The following is a 24,356-nucleotide window of genomic DNA, read 5'->3' as shown; positions in this document are numbered from 1 at the left end:
CAGCATATTGTCCCCAACAATCTGGGTCCTCATTTTACCAAGTTCAGAAGGATAGAAGGCTGAGTCAACCTTGAGCCTGGTGAGATTTGATCTGCCAAACTGCTTGTAATTTTATCATAAATACAGTACATAGGAATACAGCACACAAAATGATGGCTAATACTTACACTGGTGGAAGACACAGCTTCCTGGACACTCTCCATAATGAATTCCTTTGTGATCCTGCGACAAGGCAACTCATTGAACAGAGAATTGATAAGAGCCACTTTTGCAGCATCTCGTCGTGCTTCTGCCCTACTCAGGGAACACTAAAATACAAATAAATGTAAGAACTGGGACAACGTATTTCCCATCTTTATATAAGATGACGTTGTCCTTATTGTACTTAACACCAAAGAGAAGAATACTTGATAACCTGAAATCTTAAAAAGAAATCATTCTTCTGAGATGAGTCATCATCAGCTGAATGTTCCCACATGGTTGCCAGTTTTCACTTTTTCTGGGGTTAGAAGAACCATTTTGTTTCTTTGTAATTCATGTGGAACTGCTTGTTTTGTACGGACTCCAATAATACTCTGAAGCTTTGGTCATTCACCCATCTCATAAGAATAACTTAGACAGCTGCAAAAGGTGTTGAAAAGGGCAGCCAAAATAATCAAGGAGCTGGAGCACCTTTCTTCTGTGGAAGACTAAAATATTTGGAGATTTTAAAGTTTAGAGAAAAAGGAGTAATGGTGGGGAGATGAGATTTATAAAACAGTGCATAATAAGACTAAAAGGCACATTCTTCCACTCAGGTGGAATATTTAAACTCAAGGCAAATGCAATGAAGTTTATGGGCCATATATTGAGACAGGCAAATAGTAACAACAACACCATACATATTTGTATGCCATGCCAAATCACAATTATCAGGATTCTGGCTTAGCAGAAAACAAAGACTAAGTTAACACATGATATTTACTCCTACCATGTCTTCCAATTGACAATTTAGGAAGAAAATGATAGACAGCTTGGAGGCTTGTTTACAACTACAGAAGTCAGAATGATGTCATGTGCACCACGATGCGTGTGTAAATGACATTGCAATTCCTCACTGATGTTTCTTGCTTGTCCTTACAGACTTATTTACTCTGTCAATAGTATCCAGCACTTGTTCCACTTGAAGCAAGTCAGGGAAAGCATCTATACCAGGGGTGTCAAACTGGTGGCTCGTGGCCTGGATGCATCACGTGCAGGCTATGCCCATTTCCCATTTCGTGAATGGGAAATACATGATGAAACGTCATGTGATGGCAATGTGACACAGCAAGTGATCTATACCAAGTTTATTTCTTTGGCTAACTAAAATACTATTTAAGTATTTAATATGAAATATATATATATATATAAATTTGATTTATATGCCGCCCTTCTCCAGAGACTCAGGGCGGCTTACAATGTGCTAAGCAATATTTTTAATTTTACATTGTCAAGAAAGAGTGAGATGGGAGGTCTGAACATTTGATAAATAAATAAAGTTTTTTTTTTTAAAAAAAACCTAGCTTGGAGAGCTCAATAAACTATGAATAATACAAGTCAACTATGAATAATTGGTTTACTGATGTCCATTGGCAAAGAAACTAATGGACACAATCCAAGCAACATGTACTAGCACACTGCTGATTCCCTGCTAAACTAGCATTCAGGAGATTCAGGTTGAATGCTGGCTCACTGCCTTAGTTATGGGAAAGACTAGCAAGAAAAGAATAGGAAGTTGCTGTACATAGTTTGTTAGTCCTACCTACTTGATGTTTTCTGCAACTTACGTAGTCTATGGCTAATTGGATAGTTCAGGAGAATGGCTAATATTTGTTTTTTGCTCCATTTCCTAAACTTATCCAATCTTTTTTTGAATACCATCTAAGCTCATTACCACTGACAATTTTTTGCAATGCTGAATTTTGCATATGTCTAGTTTAGTAGAGAAACAGATGCTTCAACACTCCCTTGATGCAGTGAAGACTGTTCCTTCTCCAGTGTCATTAAATATTGGTAGCATTGGCCAGTGCTAATCCTTACAAGAAAGATAAAATTCATTTCCCTTCCTACTAGCTAGTTCAAATGTATTTTGAAAAATCTACTAAGAAGTACTGTACAAAGACCCCTGAACAATCTGTGAACTTTTTCTTGCACATCTTTTACAACTTTCTTGAATTGCCTAAGTCAATGTACTTCACCAGTTTTCTTCTTTTAGTTTTAACCTTCTCTTGTGGGTTATATGAATATTTACTTTTTCAAATTCCTAGACAAAATTCAGAACTGCATGCTTTTAATAATAAACCTTATTATAGAAAGCAATCCAAACAATTTAGATTTAAACCATCTTTGCAAAGGCTAAACCCAGTAAAAAGGCAAGATAAAAGAAATTATTTATTTTAAGTTCGACCAGCAAAGTAACAGATCAAAGAGACTGCATAGATTTAAAAGCAAATAGAAAATCTTTGCAGGCTGAGAGATTTACACATCAAGAATAATTCTTACCTCTTTTTTGAAAATAATTGGTGACACAAAAGTTTAAGTAGTTTTGAACATTATATTTTAGTTCCTGTACTTATGTTTTTTCCTGTGACCTTCTTAATACCCATCCTCATATAAGCAATATTCATCATTCTGGGAATTCATGAGAACTGTGGAAATCTTAGCCAATTTTTTTTTCCCCGAGGGCAAAGGTATTTCTACAGATTGTTCTACAGAAGTGTTTTTAAAAAGTGTAGCAATATTCTTGGGTGAAAAGAATGAAGTAGTTAGTGTGAACATGAGAAGTGTCCACCCCTTTTAGTTAATGGAAGCAAAGCAATACAAGGCAAGGATGGCAGAGAAGCCTGGAAAAACCAGCAAGCTAAGCGCCACTAGTCAGCTGATGTAAGCTAGTTTGCCCCCTGCGGTGCACCAAAGATAGGCATGCAAGTGCCAAATAGAATGGACTAGCAATTTAGGCTGTCAGGACATCATTGTGTCTAGCATGTAGGTTTCACTGACATTGTATCAGTGGTGGGTTTCAAAATTTTTTACTATTGGTTCTGTGGGTGTGGCTTGGTGGGCGTGGCTTGGTGGGCATGGTAGGGGAAGGATACTGTAAAATCTCCATTCCCATCCCATTCCATGGGAAGGTTACTGCAAAATCCCCATTTCCTCCCAAACAGCTGGGACTTGGGAGGCAGAGAATAGATGGGGGTGGGGCCAGTCAGAATTTTTACTCCCGGTTCCCCGAACTACTCAAAATTTCCGCTACTGGTTCTCTAGAACTGGTCAGAACCTGCTGAAACCCACCTCTGCATTGTATGCCATATGCTAAATAAATAAATGGACATGTTGTATGCTGTGTTCTAGACTCCCTCACAGTGATGTACTGGTCTAAAGGAACAAAACAATTGTAGATATTAGATGCGGCCAAGCAATGTGATAGTGCACCAAATTGTTTACAGGGGATACTCTACAACTATGAAAGAAATTTCAATATTCAACATTAGATAGGAACTCAGAATTCTAAATCAGGACAACGGATTGGCAGTAGAAATGAAGTGCAGGAACCAAGCATATGAGGCAAGGGTGAAAATTTCCAGGCAGCTGAGGGTTGACTGGGCAAGGTGGACTTTTCAGAAAGTTGAGGAATTTGGCAATTTGGTATATGGGTATTTTCAGCCTAAAAGAAGACGGATACAGTATAATTTTAAAGTGGTTCTCACCACCAGACTCAATGACAAACTGCATTAATAATTGTTATAGAAGTTACTCCTAAAAGAAATCAACCCTGACTGTTCTTTGGAAAGATAGATACTGAAGCTGAAGCTCAAATACTTTGGCCACCTAAAGAGAAGAGATGAGTCACTGGAAAAAAACGATTGAAAGCAGAAGAAAGGGACAGAAGAGGATGAGATGGATAGATAGTGTCATTGGTGCAATGAACATGAATTTGGACAAACTCTAGGAAGCAGTGGTGGACAGAAGGGCCTGGTATGCTATGATCAATGGTCATGAAGAGTTGAACATGACTTAGCAACTGAACAATAACAATAGAAGCTCCTGCAGAGTAAACACATTTCCTTGTGGTTCCCTTTTAAATCAAAAACAATTTGAGTAGCCTTTTTTATGGACTCTGAAGAGTTTTAGAAGGCTTCTATTTGCTCTGTGGGCAATCTGTTGCATGTGTCCAGCCTTAGTCTGTAATGTATTGAACAATGAGTAATACAGATACTTTGAAATCAAACCAATAAGGTAGTCCCAATGAATTTAAGCTCTATTTTTTTTAATAAAATGATTTCAGGCCTTGAACCTGTTAAATCCCTACACTTCTATTAATTCCTCATTCTGTGAAATTTTATTTTCAAGGGTACATAGTATGGACCAGATTAATCAATGGGAAACTGAGTCTTTTGTTTCTTGTTTTACAGCTTTTCATGCACGTTCTCTTGCTTTCTAAGATGATATTCCCAATACTTTCTATTTCAATCTTTGCTTCCAGATTCCTCTTAAGATACCAACATCTTAGTACAATTTCTTTCTTTTCCATAGATAAAGGAGAGATGGAACCACAAGGATCTAAAATATGTTTAATGGCAATTCACTACCTATAATTTTGAAAGCAGAATGGTTAGAAACTGATTTGGGCTAACAAAAAATTCAAAAAGTGATCTCAGAAGTAAGTTCTCATATTCTCTTGTCATTTATTTTGGGCTCTCCTCATTGTAAAGCATCTTCTGAAAAATGCTGCTTTTCACATTGATTTTGGGAGGAATGGAATCACCTGTCCATGTACTGCTTGCCTGATGCAAACAATAAATTCTAAATTACAGAGGCTTATTTGCTGTACTGAAAGCTGTTTATGAATATGCTGTTTATTAGCTGTGTTGGTCTTCTTTGTAAGCTTTTGCTATCCTTATGGCTACTGCCACTTAATAATATTAGATCTAGAGCCATTTCTTAACCAAAGCGAATATAGGTATGTTGATCTTGTGTTTTCTTTCCTATGCCTGTCTATGGACCAGTGTCCCCACCACTACATGTATTAGATTAGGGAATATGTTAACCTTCATGTACAGAAATGAGGACATCTCAGAAAAGTGTTTTATGATTAAGGAAGCATGGAAGAGATGGGAATGAGAACAGAAAGCAAAAATATTAGCATCTGTATATTAGCATGGGAAGGAAATACAGTTGCATTGTCCAAGGAACATAGAAAGTGATCTCGTAAGAAATAATTTGTCTATCACAGGAATTTTGTATGTGAAAATTATGCTTTCTCACTTTCCCAATAGCCTTCTTTGAGCTGCACTTCTTCAAGAAAATCAGAATAAGCTATGACTCTTCTTTGTCCCGAGTTACTTTCAGAGACATAGCAGAAATGAGATTGCAGTACCATGGAAATGTGATGAGGTCTCCTTTTTTTTTTTTCACCTCTGCACATAGCTGAGTTTCCTGATGGCTATTTGATTCCCTGACCCTGAATACTGGAAAATTTGGCTGTATCTATTGAAATATTTCACAGGTATAGGAATATATTTTGATTACATAAAAGGAGGCATAAACCCAAGAAGTTATAACTTGGGTATATGATACAGCTACTCAGTTGCCCAAATCCTTTTATTTAAATGAAACTAAAGAAAATGTGGTTTGGGGGCTATAATTGAAAGATCTTATTTGTCAGAATCCTCCCAGCAGCTTATATGTAGCTTGAAGATTAAAGGAAGGGTATACAAAATATCCCTAGATAGAAACAGAAGGTAGACACTGGGGCCCAATTGCATGCCTTCTAAGAGTCAAGGATGTGATTTCAGGAAGTTACCTAAGGCTACAATGAAGGAGATGAAAACCATATGTTCGTGTATTTTAGGTGATGATTGTCCATGGCCAGTGAATTAAAGATTTCTGTAAATCACAATAAACTGGAAATAATAAAACTGAGCTCTTCCTAAAGTAGAAATAAATAATGCCTATTTGTGTAAAAAGATCTATTATATATCTCAGAGCTTTGTAGAAATATATTTAAAGTTAAAAGTACATAGTTTAAACACTGCTTCAGCCCTGTTTAGTTTTCTAATTATGAATGAATCTTCAGGGGATGAAAAGGGTTAGGTTATCAGTGCTAAAGAAGTGGATATTTAAATGAATGAAGTAAAGTAAGAAGAAGGGACACAATTAGTTTGTATATATATTATAAACTATTGTGCTATATAACAACTCAGGCACTTCTTGAAAAGAGTAGGCTTAAAAAAAAATCTAAAAAAAAAATAAAGGGGGATAGAAAATTATCCTGTGGTATATCTGACAGAAGTAGCCTTAAGGTTGTTCATGTAGAATATTTGCATTTTGTTCCTTAATATATTCATTATGTTACCCTCCACCAAATTTTGTTTTATACATTTGTATCTTGTTCCCAGAAACTAAAGTATTACATTCTACTCTTTTCCTGAGAGGAATTTTAGTTTTTAAATCAGGTACAACTAGATATATGAGTTTCTACATGTTGTTAGGTCTTAGACTGATCTAAGGATCTTTATCTATAAAGTTTAAGTGAATAGGCACGTTTTAATTCTTTTTTTAATAGAAAGAAATCTGATCAAGGAGAAGGTTGAGAAGGCAGGCGAGTCACTATGATGGAAGGAGTTATCAATTTAAACCCAAATGATGGCAGGCAGCACTTAAGCACATGCCAACAAAGGTATTATTTCAGGATGTCACTTTATCCCTCCCTTACAATAGCTATAATTAGAATGATTTGGTTGTTACCAGTTTAAATATGTAAATTATATTGTCTGTTTTTATATTTGTCATTATTGGATTATTGCTGAATGTCTCCCAGTCACATTTTGTGAGATGGGCAGCTACATACATTTAATTAATTAATTAATTAAACAAAAAATAAACAAATGCAAACTTTAAGATGCTTTATAAATCAATCTTCAGCACTGATACTGATGAAATCTTGTAGTGTGTACAACAAACATTCATGCTATTTATTCTTCACAAGATCTTTTTAAGTTGTGCTTAGCAGTTGCAATCAACTTTAGATATCATTGCAGATGCTCCCCATGTTTTGAGACAGTGAAATTTGAATATGCCAGATGCTGGTAAATTCTGGCTGGGATCTAAAAGACCACATGAAACATTTTGTGAAAACTGAGGCAATTCTACCCCCCTTTCCCTTTGCAATGCTTGAAATGCCTGAATGCTATTTTCTACCTATCTGTGAAAAATATGGACCACAAAATTGGTCTCTCAGAAATCAATGTCTTGCAAAGCATTCTCTCAGCAAATAGTTAGACTACATAACAAAAAAAACCCCTTTGAATGCAAAGCTCCTATGTGTCGGGAGACCAAGCCTTATGATTAGTAGTATAATAGATCACAGGTAAAAGTCACTATTACATTTTTTCAAAATTCCAAGATTGGCAATATCAGTTTTTGTTGAAGGGTTATTTTTCACTCCAGTGGCATAACTGAAATGCTTTTGCTACTTAGAAAGAATAACCTTCCTGAAATTATAATTCTGTGCCTAATCTCAAGATTGTTTTAAAAAATTCAACGGATTTCAGACAAAACCTAAACATATAGTGCTAAATATAAAACAATGCTGCCCAACATGATGCTGTTAGGTCAATCTGTTAAAACATGTGTTCTTTTCTTTGTAATATTACTTTCACTTCTTCCTAGCAATTTTCAGTTGCAAGCATGCAAAGATTTAACAAGTTCTAGAAACATTTCTTTTTTTTGCTGCATTAACTTTAACATGCATTTTAAGATTTAAATTGACCTAACTATTGGCTACTTTTCATTTTCTTAGCTGTAATACAAACTCTGAATCTTATATTCAGGTTTCCTTTAATTCATCTAAATAAAGAGCTGAACTTTCTCTTAGAACATTATTTATCATGATCATATTTCAGCTAAAATGTGAAACAGATTGCATTATAGTCAGTGGCACCTCAACTACAGCATATGCTCTGAATCAACTTTTCCCATCAATACATTATATTATTGTAAATCATGTCAGATTGATTTTGGAGTAAGATGTTTGATTTTTTTGAAGTAAGATCATATTTACTATTTAATTGTTCATTCATGAGATTTTCCTGTACAATGATTCCAGCACTGACCTATTTATGTCTAAAAGTTTCCCTTTTTAATTTATAATTCAGTGTATTGCTCATATAGAAGATAAATGCATGCATGATGATACTTATATCAGCTATTGTAAGCTTGGATCCAGTTAAAATAAATGAGGGTCCCTAGCCAAGGACCTCTGAAGTAGAGCTCTTGATCAACTTTCTAGGAACTTCTTCCTGCAGTGTTTTGTTGGTCTGCTGCAGCTGTGTCACATTCACAGATATGGATAAAACAGTGAGATGCACATGTAGGCTTTCCGTATAGTGTGGATGGAAAGTTATTCACCACAGTTCCACTTATAGTTTAAGCCTTAAAACAAAACATTACTGATTAGCTAGCACTATTGCTATCTGTCTGAAAGTGGCTAAATAAGTAAAAACAGAATATGAAAGGGGGAAGGATTGTTGGATTAAAAACAGAATATGAAAGAGGAACTTTTAGTAATATGTGGAAAAACAGGTGAAAGACATTCCATTAGTCAGAGTAGAACATCACAATGGTTCTGACCATACTTGTGGATGACCTCCGATGGGATAGGAGTGGCATTCTGGTTACAATACAATTCAAAGTGTTGGCTCACCTATAAAGCTCTACATGGTTTAGCAATTGGTAACCTTTGGGATCTGCCTGATCAGTAAAATCTGGACCAGTTGGCATACTCCAAGTTCCAGCTGTAAAAAACTGTCATCCTGTGGAATCTAGAAGGTGTGTCTTCTCTATAGCTTCACATGGTCCATATAGTCTCGGCCCAATTGAATTAGTTCTTTCAGCAGGATAGGGTCAGTGTAATGATTTACTCCTTTGTAGTTTATTCCCAATTGTTACAATTATATTGAATAGATTATTCTCCCTAATAAATGGCTATTTACTATTTTGTATTTTATTACTTTCAAAGTTGTTTTGATCTAAAGCGGAAATTGCTTTTAGCTTTAGTTACTCCTGTATTTGAGGCAACACAGAGATTGATAAAGAAGTAATTCTTGGGTTGATTGATAAAACAATAAAATCACCTTTGAGATGGGATTCCTGATTCCATTAGCTGATAACTTCTAGATACAACATGTAAAAACTTTTTGTATATAACCTCATATATATAAACATCTAGAATGAATTTAAAGTAGATACATGTTTAATACCTAGTAAATATGCCCACAAATGATGTAGTGTAGGATCTTTTAGCTTAATGTCAATACTAGTTGAATTTTGATTAGGGCTTTTACAAGAATTCTTTATTTCCTAAATGTTAAAAGAAAATTTAAAACCTATTTATAATTAAAGATAAATTAAATTTCTTCATTTTATGGAAGTAAATACTTATGTGAGTCACATTCTTATTGGTAAAAAAGCAAAACCATCTGCTAGAATAATGAATGGGTTGACATCAGAGTTCAGTGAAAGGGGAGCCAAAAGCTTATCAGATAGACCTCTGGTTGCCCTCCTGTATAGTAAGTGGAAAATGAAGTACCATTTTCATGGGTGGCTTTTTCTGCTAATGCCTGGTATAAAAGGCATCAAGAAAATAAGAATGATATGGATCCATGAAACTTCTTGGATTTTATATTGTCGCGGAGGGCAGGTAATTTCATTATTCTCAGACCCTTCCAAACTACAGTTCAAATATGCATGAGAGATATTTTAATTGATTCCATTTTTAAAAAACTCTTAAACACAATATTGATATTTAATTAGAAAAAACACCCTAGCTGAGATATGAGCTAATTTAACTATAATTTATTAAGAAAAAAATTATGTCATTCTTCCCAATCTCAGTGTGAAGCCACTGCAACGCTCTAGTGAGCTTCTTTCTTTTATTCAAATACTAAAAAAAAAAAAAGATAAATTTAATGCTCAAATCCCATATTCTATTAGCTAACATCAGTGTAGAGGGTCTTACAAAAGCCTTGGCAAGGTAGTTTACATGCACCCAAAAGAAATATCCTCAAACCGGTGGTGAAATCCAAATTTTTTTTACTACCGGTTCTGTGGGCGTGGCTTGGTGGGCGTGGCAGGGGAAGGATACTGCAAAATCTCCATTCCCTCCCCACTCCTGGGGGAAGGATATTGCAAAATCTCCATTCCCACCCCACTCTGGGGCCAGCCAGCAGTGGTATTTGCTGGTTCTCCAAACTGCTCAAAATTTCTGCTACCAGTTCTCCAAAACCTGTCAGAACCTGCTGGATTTCACCCCTGCCTCAAACTATTACTCTGATTCCTAGTCAGTAGAATGTTCTGCCTGTTATTGCTGAGAGTGTTTCATAGGTAGGGAAGGAAAAAGGTGGTTTGTGCACTGGGTTGCGTTAAAAACCAACCCATTAATCAGTGTTATTGCTTCCATCTTTTGGAAATCGATCTTGCAATTAGGATATTTTTTTCCTTTACTTTGTTCCTGAACAATCTATTTTTAAAATAAAGGAGAGGCACCTGTCTAAGGAGTACATCCGGCTGATCCTGTCTAATCAGTCTAATTACCCTTTCAAGCCTTCCACTGATAGACTTGGTAATGAATCATATCTATCGATAAAGAAGGCTAAACAGAATGGATGTTTCATGTCAACTAACAGCATCCAAAGTGTATCATCAGCTCCTTTGTAAAGCATTTAGGAAACATTTGTTTAGGTGATGAGACTAATAGGAGTACTGACACAGTTGCCAATGTTGACAAAGCAGAGTGAAATATTATACAGTGATGATGGCATAACAGGTAGTAATTGCATCATTTTTATGAAAATCTTTAAAGGCAAACTAGTGACAATCTTCCCATTTTTTTCCTCTCATTAGGTGCAAATCCCTGATAGCTAAAAACACTACAACTATTCCAAATTCAGAGAAATACAATCCTGTTTGCATCAAGGTAGAAGAATTGTTGATACAATGCTCTTTACAATGAAGAGTAACTTTCATTTATTGACTCATTGGGTCATCCTTTCAGAGATGTTTCGTTAGCAGATTCTTCAATACTGTCAACAATGACAGAACTTCTAATGCCTTCATTGGAAAAATTGGGATATATTCGGAGATGTACATGTTTTCAAAAAAGCCCATATTGAACTGTATAGCATTCAAAACATCAGTGCAGGAAATGTTTTGTGATATTTGGCATTATGTCCTAAACTGTTTTATGATAATTTTAATGTCATAAAATACATAATTTTATGTATAAAATGTTTTATAAAATTTGCCAAATTTCAATTCCATAGGAATCATGGGACCCAGATTTTGAACACATTCTGTAAATTAGTTTATTTGAGGCACCTTAGTTAAAAAACGATTGCCCTATGATGCAATATTTCACCCAGAGTGAACAAGAGTATTATTAGGGGTGTATAGATTTCCTTTAGACACATGTTATTAAAATGGAAGGCAGTTTTCTGGGTTCTGTTCTTTGAACATTACATATTCATTATTATTTATATATGATTCTACATTTGGAAATAAACAACATAGAATTATATAATATTTGAACTGCTGGTGGCTTAATGAGGTGAAGGGAGATATTATAGAGGGACTGAAGCTGAAAGTTTAAACTGTAATACTTGAATATCTTTCATATCTGCTTTGTTCACATTTGATATACTCTTGACTGCTTTGTGATCTTGACCTGATCTAATATTAGGTATTAGATCTAATAATCCAATAGTCTAGTTAATACGAAGACTGTACACTGTACTTTAAGAAGATTTTTTTAAAAATCAGATCCCATCGGATGGCTACAGGAAATGGATAAGAAGGTGAAAGCCTGCTATATGACATTGAGACAAATATTATATTTGGATTTAAAGGATCCAGTTGGTGATTGTTATCTGCCAATGTTCCTTTTGAAAAACCTATCTAGCAACTGGCCTCCACATGTTGCTATTTTTGTTAGATGTGTCAATGAACTTTTTGTAAATGATAGGATCCTCCAATTCCAGGAGGTTCTAAGCCAGTTGAGGAATCCCACAGACCAAAATGGACAAGGGAAGCAGTGATATCATTGATTCTTCCACCGTCCTGAAGTTTCCTGGGCATTTGTTCCAGAAGATAGGGAGACCTTGAGGAACAGATGGGGAAAAAGTCTGGGCTTCCAATGGGGGAAGGGGGGAATTCTATATAGGTTTCACTAGGTCATTTGAACTTTTTCCCACATTGCCTCACAAATTTGGCTCTTGTGATATTGACATAATTCTGATGATTTCAGGCTATGATAAATCATATTTCTTCCATATTTCATACTTTGTCATTAAATGCACTACTTTATACATTCTTACCTGAAAGTTACCAAAACAGCTTCCTCCAGGCAGGGTGACATAACTTACAAACGGAGGCCCAGGCAAGTTTAGTGACTCATATACCACAGTGCCTTCACTTGAGAATACACCTTTCTGTTTCTGTTTGTTCTCCCAGAATTCCTGAAGCATTGCCACAACGTTCACTATCAAAATATAGGAGTGAAAGTTTTAGTCACAATTCATTGCCTAAAAATGGTCTTTTCACTATACTAAAAGCAAAACAAGAGTTATGCTACTGTTGAACTGATCAATCTGTAGCTAGAAAGCAGTTGTCTAGGCAAGGGTTCCCAATCTTGACAACTTGAACATGTGTGGACTTCAATCCCCAGAATTTCTCAGCCAGGGGGAATTTTGGTAGTTGAAGTCCACACATCTTAAAGTCCTAAGAATTGGGAAACCTGCTTTAGGTCTTACAAGTGGAGATATCCCCAAGCATGATTTAGTATTTGAAGTATTCACATAGATTGGCATTTTTTATTCCAAGTAGGAAAGCTGATTAGTTAAAGTAATAATTATTTCAATGTTTCTGATTTCATAAGAATAGAGTTGGAAGAAGCATGCTATGTCATTGAGGCCAACCTTCTGTTCAGTGCATGAATGCAGATTAAAACAAAGTTAATGACTGTTTAGCCCAGTGATGGTTAACCTTTTTGCCATCGCGTGCCAAAAGTGGAGGGGGTGCGGGGTGGTGGTTCACACATGCACGTGCCCACACCCATAATTATATGTGCCCCACTCGTTTCTGGCCTCCGGAGGGTCTCTGGGGGGGTGGGGAAGGCTGTTTTCACCCTCCCAGGCTCCTAGAGAAGCTCTGGAGCCTGGGGAGAGCAAAAAACAGACCTTCCCCACCCCACCCCACCCAGGCCCTCCCGAGACAGGAAACAGCATGTTTCCCTACTTCTGGTGGGCCCAGAAGGCCTGAAAACCAGCTGGCCAGCACACACATGCACACTGGAACTGAGCTCACATGCCCACTGATTTGGCTCTACGTGCTACCTGTGGGTTCACCATCACAGGTCTAGCCTGTATTTGAACATCTCCAGACAAGCTGCCATCTTTTTGGAAAACTGGTTTCACTGATGAACTATTCTTACTTTTGGGAAAAAAATCCTAATATTCAGTTGGAATCTGTATTCACTTTCTATCACTTAAATCCATTCCTCATGGTAGCATGACAAAACACAATTAATGTTGCTAGTTTTGGGGCAAGATCTGTTTAATTTGTACATATTTTAATCTAGTACAGTATTTTATGTTTTAAATTTTGTCATATTGTTTGCCTTATTTTAATTGTGATGCTTCTGTCATGAATACATTAACAAACTTAAATCCATTACAGAATTTCATGTCTTGCACTCTGGATTTAGAGAAAACAAGTCTTGATCATTTCCTGTGAGATTATTACATTTCTTGACAAGATGAACTGGAAACAAGATGTACAGAATACAAGAACTTCTGATTAGATTTATTATAAAACAGCTAATGGGGCTATTATGAAATAATCCCAGCAACTGCTGTGTATTAAATACAACATTTATTTATAGCAAAGTCAGGATTCAGGTTCCTACATCTCTTTCTACTGTCCATGGAATGTAACTCAGAGAAGCCAGGATCTTCTGGGTTGAAAGGACACCTGCCTCTTGTTTGGATAATAAACTGTTGTAGTAACAGGATGACTATTTTATGTGACTCTGTCCTTTATAGACTTGTATGCAACATCTCAAAGGTACATGGAATTTTAGTTAAAATTCACATGTCTCTTCCCCTTAATCGTAAAGAGAACTGGACCTAATTTTATTAAGATTAGAGAATATGTTTCTTTTCAGTCTTCAGATCTTTTGACAAGAAGATATGTGTGTGTGTGTGTGTGTATGTGTGTGTGTATGTATGTGTACACGTATATGAATAGCCTTCTATATTTCATGCCTTTTGGAAACTTCCAAAAGCTTGTTTGAAGTGCAGCAGGATATAAAAGTAATAATAATTAAATGATATATTTCTTAATATTTCTGTTGTCAAGTGACTCACACTGTCAGGAAATTTGATTTGGGGATAAAAGAGTAAATTAAATCAAAATGGTAACGTAGAAAAATATCCCAAAACTCTATAGCATATTGTGGCCAACCAGTGCACATCAAAGCAAAGCTCAAATGTGATATTCAAAGAATCAGTTGCATGCATTTCTCCGTTTAGCTTATTGATCTCCCTGTTACAACAAAGTAATGTGTTTTCAAACTAGCTTTGAGCTGACCTCACCTGTTTCAGATCCATTTAAAATTTAATGGAGGCAAGTATGAGAGTGTGCTATAGCTGTCTTTAGTACATAGCTGTGTGGTAATAGAATGCAATTTCTGATGAAGAATACCATATAAAGCCATTGCTATAGAATAGGTTCTCAATTGTTATTGAAACTCCATGCATTTTAAATCATTCTTATTCTCTCTTTGTCTCATGTCATCCATCAAAATACTGATAGCTACTTCAAAAAAATATAGTTTGGCTATAATGAAGAGCTTTATATAAGAATACCATAATGCTAATCTTGAAGTAGTTTTGTTTCACAACCCTGTTATAGGTAATCTAATGGAAAACCTCCAACTCTATCAAAAAGCCTTCTCCAACATGGAGCAATTCAGACTTCCAAACTACCAGTAAGATTAGCTTTCTGGATTAGAAAGGTACCTGATTAGGGAAAGGCTGTTATAAAATATGAGTAAAAAAAGGAGGTTGTTCTACCTATCAGAAAAGCGAAGAGATCCAAGTAAACAAAAACTAAAATAGAAAACAGGTGGTTGTATAGTAATACTGTAGAATTAAGATTTGACAAAGAAAATTAACAAAATTGAATTCTGATCACCACTAAGGGGTATTCACTTAATCTGTTTATCCTGAAAGCCTAGCTTTGTCTATGACTTATGATCATTTTTCACAGTTATGACCTTTGCAGCATCCCCATGATCATATGGTCAAAATTCAGATGCTTGCCAGCTAATTCATATTTATGACCGTTGCTGTGTCCCAAGGTCATATGATCACATTTTGTGACCTTCTCAGAAGCAAAGTCAATGGGGAAGCCAGATTCACTTAACAACCAGGTAACTAACTTATCCACTGCAGTGATTCACTTAATAACTGTGTCAAGAAAGGTTGTAAAATGAGGTAAAATGCACTTAACATATGTCTCACTTAACAACAGAAATTTTGAGTTCAGTTGTGGTCATAAATCGAGGACTACCTACATATCTCAGATTGTATTTTATTTATTTAGACTGCATTCACAAAGCTAGGACATGTATAATACATACATACACATACACATATGATAGTGCTCTTAGTTTACCCATTAAGAGCCGTGGTGGCACAATGATTAGAATGCAGTACTGCAGGCTAATTCACTGCTCACTCCAGGAGTTTGATTCTCACCGGCTCACAGTTGACGGAGCCTTCCATCTTTCTGAGGTTGGTAAAATGAGGACCCAGATTGTTGGGGGCAATATGCTGACTCTGTAAACCACTAAGAGAGGGCTGGAAAGCACTATAAAGTGATATATAATTCTAAATGCTATTGCCATTAACACTAAGCCATAATTGATGCATCATTTATTTTACAAAGCTGAAGACATACAAACTTAATTATGGTTTTGAACAATTTGTTTATGGCTACTTACACACGAGTTAACAACTTGCTTCAATTTATAGAACAACAAATGATCAAATGATCAATATTAAAGCTGAAGAACCGTTACAGAATGACTGCTTTTCCAGTAGAGAAACCTCTACATTGATCACAGATTCTTTGTTTTGTTGGCCCTCCAGTCATGATATTTATTCATTTCTGTGACATCTGTGCACTATTCTACCATATACAAATTAGGCTTGAGGTTGCAATATGGAACGGGAACAAGATGTGTGAATTAGGAAAGCAAAATTATCCAAAAGAATAGAAAATCTTTTCTTTTTTCTTTTCTTTTCTCTCCTCTTTCTTTTCTTCTTTCTCCTTCCTTCCTTCCTTCCTTCCTTCCTTCCTTCCTTCCTTCCTTCCTTCCTTCCTTCCCTCCCTCCCTCCCTCCCTCCCTCCCTCCCTCCCTCCGTCTCTCTGTCTCTCTTATCTATCTATCTACCGGTACTTACCTACCTACCTACCTATCTGTTTTCAAGCAGTGTCACTACAAGGCTTTGATATTTTGAAGGACAAGCATGTTTATTCTTGACCATTTTTCACAAGTCATTACAAAGCAAAGAACATCTAATAAAATGATTAAGTCTGATTGAATTTTTTTCACTATTTTGGGAAAGATTTATTTTTAATGAAAATATTTCTTTTATCAAGCATGTAACCTGGAACTTATCCCTTCCTTTCCCTTATGTTTTGATTGATAAAATAATACAATCCCAAGAACATTTTTCCTTTGCCAAAGAGTTGCTTTGGAATAGTTCTGTTTAGGATTACTTGTAAATTTTTTTGCAAGTAATTTTTATTTTCAGTGGAGGTTTATTCCTAGGTCAGTGCCCTTACCAGTCAAGTGGAAGTGGGCCCCTTGGAAATCAGCAAAAATAATGGAGACTTGCACTGGATACGTAAAGCATCAAAGAGGCAAAGAAGATAATAGTCTCAGGTTTAACGTGCAATAGAGACCACACAGAAGTGAAGGAAACCACCCAAAGCCAAGGAATAAATTGTTAGAACTGATGGAGGAATGTAGAGCAGAAGCCTGTTGCAACCTTCCTAGCTGTGTCTGGTACTGAGACGGAATCCTGAGACACTTTCATGGTCACAAGTAAACCATTTATAAAGAAGACAAGCAGTATATATTTCCTGCTAAGTCAATTGTAAAAAGACTTTTCAAGAGAAAGGTTGTTTTATTTAACTTGTCAGATTAATATTAAATAACCCATTGACTATTGAGTAGGAAAAATAACAGTCCTTTGCAGTTTAGTATATATTCAAGGTCCCCTCACCCTCTTTTTTAAAAGGAAAATTCTTTAATGCAAGGCTACTAAAATTGCCTCCCATTTCCTCAATCAATCTGTAGCACGTAATCAGTAAAATTAAGTAATTTAAACATACATAACTTTAATGTTCACCTTCTGGCAGCTGCCTCCCATTAAGGGCTATAATTTAACAGATACCTCACACTGAAGCTGCAAAAGGTGCTCTCAGTTCTGCACACCCATATTAAATGTATATGAAGAGAATAATGCATGCTGCAATAGCTATATGGATACAGGAATAACAACAAAAGCAAAACAGTTTATTTACTTTGATACATATGCCAATCATCACCAGAAGGTTTTCATTGGCTTATAGCAAACTAAAATGAATTGGATTAAAATAATAATAATACTTTTTCTTTCATGTCCTGTGCTAAGCACATTGGGCTACAAGCATATTCTACAGGTCTCAATCCATAGTCTATACCTATATACCATACATCCTTCCATTTAAGATTGATGTTTTTCAGGTCTTCCTGAAATGTTTGGCACCAGGTTTTGTTTGGCTTTTCTCTTTTGCTTTGACCACCTGGTAGTATCCAATGGAATGTGGTCTTTGCTAGATGTCGCTCACTCATGCCAAGCACATGTCTAATAAAGTACATTCTTCATAATAATAGAGCCAATTAAATAGTATCAATGACAAAACAAGACAACAATACCCTTAGGGTCTTCGTTTATTCCAAAATGTCTACCTAGAGTACTATGATTTACAACTCTTTGGAAGCCTGATCAAGATGAGATAATTTGAAGTGGTACGGTGCCTCAAAGGTGGGACACTATCATCAAGAAAGCTTGAGTCCTAAGTAGTAGTGTGATTCTTTCAGTGGTGATACCCTCAGAAAAACTCTTTCTCTCTCTGATTTCTAGAAGTGAGCAGATTCAACCTAGAGAAGTGAGAAATATGGACAGAGAAGACCACTAGTTTGAAAGAGGGGTCAAAGAGGTTATCTACATTAAGATTGAACAGGCTTTTCTCAACAGAGGGGGAGGGATACAACACTACCTATTTCCCTTTTACAGCACAATCCTTTCAGCAGTTCCAAGAAGGTTCCACACCTATTTGCACTATTGAGGTGACACTGAAGAGCACAGATAAACCTCCAAGTGGCCTCAATGACTCTCAGAAAGAGTGCTAACAACCAGATGACTGCAAGGAATATAAATCCTTCCATCCTCCACCATTCAGTCTGAACTGAAAAAAGCTTCCTGGATGAAAAATGAAACGTCTTCAGGGAAAAAAAAGGAAGTCTGGTTGTCTTTGAAAAAGTACCTTTGGAACAACCATGACCTGGATGACTGAGACTCTCTATAGACATTTCCCTGATGGGTTGAATTCAAAATTGTTCTGGCGTGGGAAACAAAAAGAGACATTAATGTTTTTCTTCTACTATATAGGTGAGCAACATTTAGGACCCTGACAACCATATAGATGTCTTTGTCTGCCTGCCTACAAATACAAGATGACAAGCAACAAGGAGAAAGCAGAACTACTTAATTCATTTTTTGCATCTATCTTTACACAAAGGGATAAAACAGTCCCATCTATCAAAAATAGAACCACAAAAAACAGATTAGGAACACAAGTTAAAATAGGGAAGAAAATGGTAAGTGAGCACCTATCTACCTTAGACGAGTTCAAATCACTAGGACCAGATGGATTACACCCCAAGGTTCTGAAGGAACTGGCAGATGTGATCCACTCAACCACTGAACCATATCTTTCAAAGATCCTGGAGCACTGGGGAACTACCAGAGGACTGGAAAAGTGCTGATGTACTTCCCATATTCAAAAAAGGAAAAAAAATAGATCCAGGAAACTACAGACCTATCAGCCTGATCTCAATACCAGGGAAGATTCTGGAAAAGATAATCAAGCAACAAATCAGTGAACACCTAGAAGCAAACAAAGTAATAACCAAAAGCCAATATGGGTTTGTCAAAAACAGATTATGCCAGACTAATTTTATTGCATTCTTTGACAAAGTGACAAAACTAGTGGACCAAAGGAATGCTGTCGATATAATTTACTTGGAGTTCAGTAAGGCATTTGACAAAGTAGACATAACCTACTACTTGATAAAATAGAAAAATGTGGGTTAGACAGCATCACCACCAGATGGATTCGTAACTGGCTAACCAACTGCACTCAACGTGCAGTCCTCAATGGAATTGCATCTACATGGAGGGAGGTATGCAGTGGGGTCCCCAGTACTGTTTTAGATCCAGTACTCTTCAACATATTCTTCAGTGATTTAGATGAGGGAATAGATGGGGAACTCATCAAATTTGCAGATGACACCAAGCTAGCAGGAATAGCCAACACTCTGGAAGATAGGCTTAAGATTCAGAAGGATCTTGACAGACTTGAACATTGGGCAATATCTAAGAAAATGAAATTCAATGGTGAACAAAATAAGTAAGGTTCTACATTTAGGCAAGAAAAACAAAATGCACAGGTACAATATATGTGGTTCCTTGCTTAGTAGTGGTGACTGTGAGAGGGATCTTGGAGTCTTAGTGGACAATCACTTAAATATGAGCCAGCAGTGTGCTGCAGCTGCCAACAAAAGTTCTAGGCTGCATAAACAGAATCAAGATCATATAAAGAATGGTTCCTGAAACTGGATATGTCTAGTCTTATGAAAAGAAGGACTAGGGATGACATGATGGCAGTGGGTTATATCAGATATCTCAGAGGTTGTCACAAAGAAGAGGGAGTCAAACTATTCTCCAAAGCACCTGAGGGCAGGACAAGAAGTAATGAGTGGAAACTAATCAAGGAGAGAAGCAATTTAGAACTAAGGAGAAATTTCCTGACAGTTAGAACAATTAATCAGTGGAACAACTTGCCTCCAGAAGTTGTGAATGCTCCAACTCTGGAAGTTTTTAAGAAGAGATTAGATAACCATTTGTCTGAAGTGGTGTAGGGTTTCCTGCCTAAGCAAGGGCTTGGACTAGAAGACCTCCAAGGTCCCTTCCAACTCTGTTATTCTATTCTAGCTTTTCCATCAATCCAACCATCCATACAGATTCATGAAAGGTCATTGTAAAAAAGAGAAGAGAAAAAACACATGGCTTCCAATTTATATCCAGCAGATATTTCTCTGCCTGGGCACAATGAGAAAATATCTGCAGCAAACTTCGCATTGGCGAGAGGAAGGGCATCTGGCCAGTAAACACTCAGCTCCATTCAGTTTCCCCAACTCCACCCCGAAGCAAGGGATTACGGGGTCATTAAAAGACAATAAATAAATTTGACAACTGCAATATTTGTAGAACTCTAAATGCTCTAAATTAACATACTGATGCTCACTTTAACGTTGCCAAAACTGTGGGGTACAAAACGTACATCTGCCCTTGGTAAATATAGTTACCAAAGGATTGGTAGATATAATTACCAAACCAAGAGCATGCTTTAAAGATTCATAACATAATATGACTGAAAACATGAGGGACAACTGGAGAACTCAGAAATAGTTTGACGAAGACCCATTACTTCTACAGTACTCTGTAGAACTTATAACTGGATCCCACATTTTCAAGATTAGGAACTTTGCCACCTATATTGAAATATGATTACCAGATTTTCAAATCCTCTGCTTTACTAAAGGATAATTTCTACTTTAGAAGTGATTTCAAGCAGTCAGTTTATAACACAGCAAATAAGAGGTAGTGAAATAATTAAAGAGTGCGAAGATTACTAAAGTACTCTTTTGATGGTTGGCTCCACTTTTGTGGTAAGATTTCATTAAAAGGATATTTTAAACCCATCTTGTTTGACATGTGCTTTTTCTGCTTTATTATAGCCATTTTCTCACCCTATAATCTATGGGTGGTCACAGAAACCATCTGAGAGGCCAGTAAATATACTTTCAATCAAAATCTTGCCTGATGATTTTCAGGAATTCACCACAAAGAAGGGGAAAGAAAGCTTCCCATCTTTTCTACACCAAATGCTTCTTGCTTATAAAATGCATCTGCTCCTACAAGGTTTCAGAGTAAAAAACAAAAACAAAAAAACCTCAGTTGAACGTAGGATGGTTGCAACAGGAGGGAGTTCCAATTCTGGGTGGGCTAAGGAAGTTCTGATCATGTTTGTTTATATAACTGTTGATTTCTGACAAACTATGTATGCAGTAACAAATACATAACTGTTCTTTGCCAGCTGCTTATTTCAAGCATTAATCCTATTCAATTTAGAAAGAATCATTCTGTGCAGTGTCATTTAACATAAGAATTAAGCATATCCTTAACGTTTTGTAACATATTTCATGATTATCTACTTTTAAAAATGTTATTCTGAAAAAAAAAGTGAAACTTAGGATAAAACTGACTGCTCCTCTGTCTCCTTCTTTCTCTCTCCATTGTCTTTCTACTTCACACTCACAGTAAAAAAAAAGTGATATCAAAGAAGGTGATGGAACATTCTTAAATAAACCTAAGAAGTTTTGCAAACTGCTCAAAACTGATTTTCTGTAGCATTCAAGAATTTTACTTTTCTGAATTTAGGATTCCAGGATCCCGATCCTCTTTCAGATGTAAAATACTTAAGTCTTTTTTTAAAAGAGAGAGAGAGTTGATCTTTGAATATTTAGAAGCATGATTCAAAACTAGCAGGCTCAGATTGCATTGAAGAAAGAAAGCTTTTAGATATTGATATCTAGCATTTTTAGAGCTTGATTTATTATAGTACAAACATTAATGGGAAAAAGAAACACAGCACAAATTGTAACACCAGTTTAGAATTTCCAATAGTGAAACTAAATGCTCTCTGCAGTAATTGTGTGTCTGCATGAGTAGATACACTAAAATCATCTTTTACTGAGATTCTGTATTGTATTAAATGTATCAAAATAACACATACATGCAAAACTATAAAGATCACAATGTAAATTGAGGTCTTAATATTTTGCAATAAGCCTTTTATAAAACACATTCAAACTACCTAGAGACAAAGGTAACTCCCAATATAATAAATCGTACATTTTTGTTTTGGCCGAATTCTAAGACAGTAAAAATTAATATTAAGTCAAATATGCCACTGATGAAAGCAAAAATACCATACACAGTCTCTTAGTCTTTCTCAATATTGAATCTGTACATAAAACATTACGGACATCTTTACAATGTCTCTGTCCTACAGATTTCAGCATCTACCCTCTCAGTAGTGCAGAAACTTTGGTACTTACAGTCTTTAAATGCTAGTGTAGGGTCCCTGTGAGGCAAGACTTGAGAAATGATGTGCTGTAGAGATTCCAAAGTTCTGTCCATCTTGAGCTGCCTTTTACCAGACTGCCCCCGCCAAGTGTCCACATGCCGGAATTCTTCCAGTCCTGTCTTGAATTTATGCAGCTCATTGATGAACTGGATTACCAACGAATCCCTTTCAACATCTGCCAATCAGACATTGGCCAGATTCCGAAAGACCCTTCAGGGGGTCTCCCTCCCTGGCTCACTTATCTTTGTTGTTGGCTGAGCTAATTAGGGAGAGAGAAGGAGGCTGACTACCGCTTTCTTCTGTGAAACACACCCACCTACTGGCTGGCTGGAGAAGCTAATCATGAGAAAAGCATTCCTCTTCTCATCCTGACATTGACAGAGCCAGAGTTTGGATTTTTGTTAACTTAAGTAAGAATCCAAACTCATAATGTTAATAGCAAAGGTGAAAAATTAAAGACATTGACAAGGTATGTAGAATTTCACATATTCAACCAGTGGTAAATTGCAAACAGATTTGCTTAGGCTATTGGCAATGCTGTCATTTTAAATGAAAAAATGCTCTGCCTGGATTTAAATACCTTCCTTTATTTCCTGACTTACTAAATACATACTAAAAAGCAGAGACATCACCCTGCCAACAAAAGTGCGTATAGTCAACGCTATGGTTTCCCAGTTGCAATGTATGGTTGTGAAAGTTGGACCATAAGAAAGGCTGAGTGCCAAAGAATTGAGGCCTTTGAACTATGGTGCTGGAGAAGACTCCTGCGAGTACCTTGGACTGCAAGGCGATAAAACCGATCAGTCCTAGAGGAGATCAACCCTAACTGCTCTTTAGAAGGCCAGATCCTGAAGATGAAACTCAAATACTTTGGCCACCTAATGAGAAGGAAGGGCTCATTGGAGAAGAGCCTAATGCTGGGAATGATTGAGGGCAAAAGAAGAATGGGACGACAAAGAAAGAGGTGGCTGGATGGAATCACTGAAGCAGTAGACGTGAGCTTAAATGGACTCCAGAAGATGGTAGAGAACAGGAAGGCCTGGAGGAACGTTGTCCATGGGGCCATGATGGGTCGGTCACAACTTTGCAACTAACTTTAACAATTTCCTGACACCTTCAAACATTTTAGCCCCACTCCAAAGTTTTCTTCATGATTGGGTTTGCCTCCGAATTTCATCATGAAATCACTTTAGTATCAGGGTGAATCTGAAAAGAGTAGCTGTTGGTAGATCAACATTGTTTCTTTTATTTACATTTCACTGTTTTTGCAGAAAATAGCACTTGAGGCAGCCAAGAATAATAATAATAAACAAATAAAAGTAGACTTATAAAATGTAAAAAGGCCCACACTTAAAAATTACAGGTAGTCCTTGACTTACCACAATTGAGCCCAACATTTCTGTTGTTAAGTGAGACAATGGAGTTTTGCCCCATTTTATGACATTTCCACAATTGTTAAGTGAATCACTGAAGTTGTTATGTTTGTAACCCGATTGTTAAGTGAATCTGGTTGCCCCATTGACTTTGCTTGTCAGAAGATCACAAACGGTGATCACATGATCCTGGGACATAGCAATAGCACTATAGCACTTATATACCACTTCATAGTGCTTTTATAGCCCTCTCTAAGCGGTTTACAGAGTCAGCATATTTCTCCCAGCATTGTGTGTCCTCATTTTACTCACCTCAGAAGGATGGAAGGCTGAGTCCACCTTGAGCCTGGTGAGATT

General features: G+C 36.5%; 1 protein-coding gene across 1 annotated transcript in view; it reads right to left on the bottom strand.

The window, feature by feature from the left end:
- Positions 1 to 22,679, bottom strand: part of LIX1 (limb and CNS expressed 1) — a 30,952-nt gene extending 8,273 nt beyond the window's left edge. The window contains exons 1-3 of the mRNA XM_070935746.1: positions 22,598 to 22,679; positions 12,393 to 12,556; positions 168 to 308 (exon numbers count right to left, since the gene is read on the bottom strand). Of these exons, the coding sequence (XP_070791847.1) occupies positions 168 to 308; positions 12,393 to 12,556; positions 22,598 to 22,679 (387 nt within the window). The remainder of the gene's footprint in view (positions 1 to 167; positions 309 to 12,392; positions 12,557 to 22,597) is intronic.
- Positions 22,680 to 24,356: the final 1,677 nt, after the last annotated feature.

The sequence above is a fragment of the Pituophis catenifer genome, unplaced genomic scaffold (genome assembly GCF_029215685.1).
Source record: "Pituophis catenifer annectens isolate HBS135680 unplaced genomic scaffold, rPitCat1.0.hap2 SCAF_2, whole genome shotgun sequence".
Classification (NCBI taxonomy): Eukaryota; Metazoa; Chordata; class Lepidosauria; order Squamata; family Colubridae; genus Pituophis; species Pituophis catenifer.
This window is presented reverse-complemented; position numbering and strand designations above follow the sequence as displayed.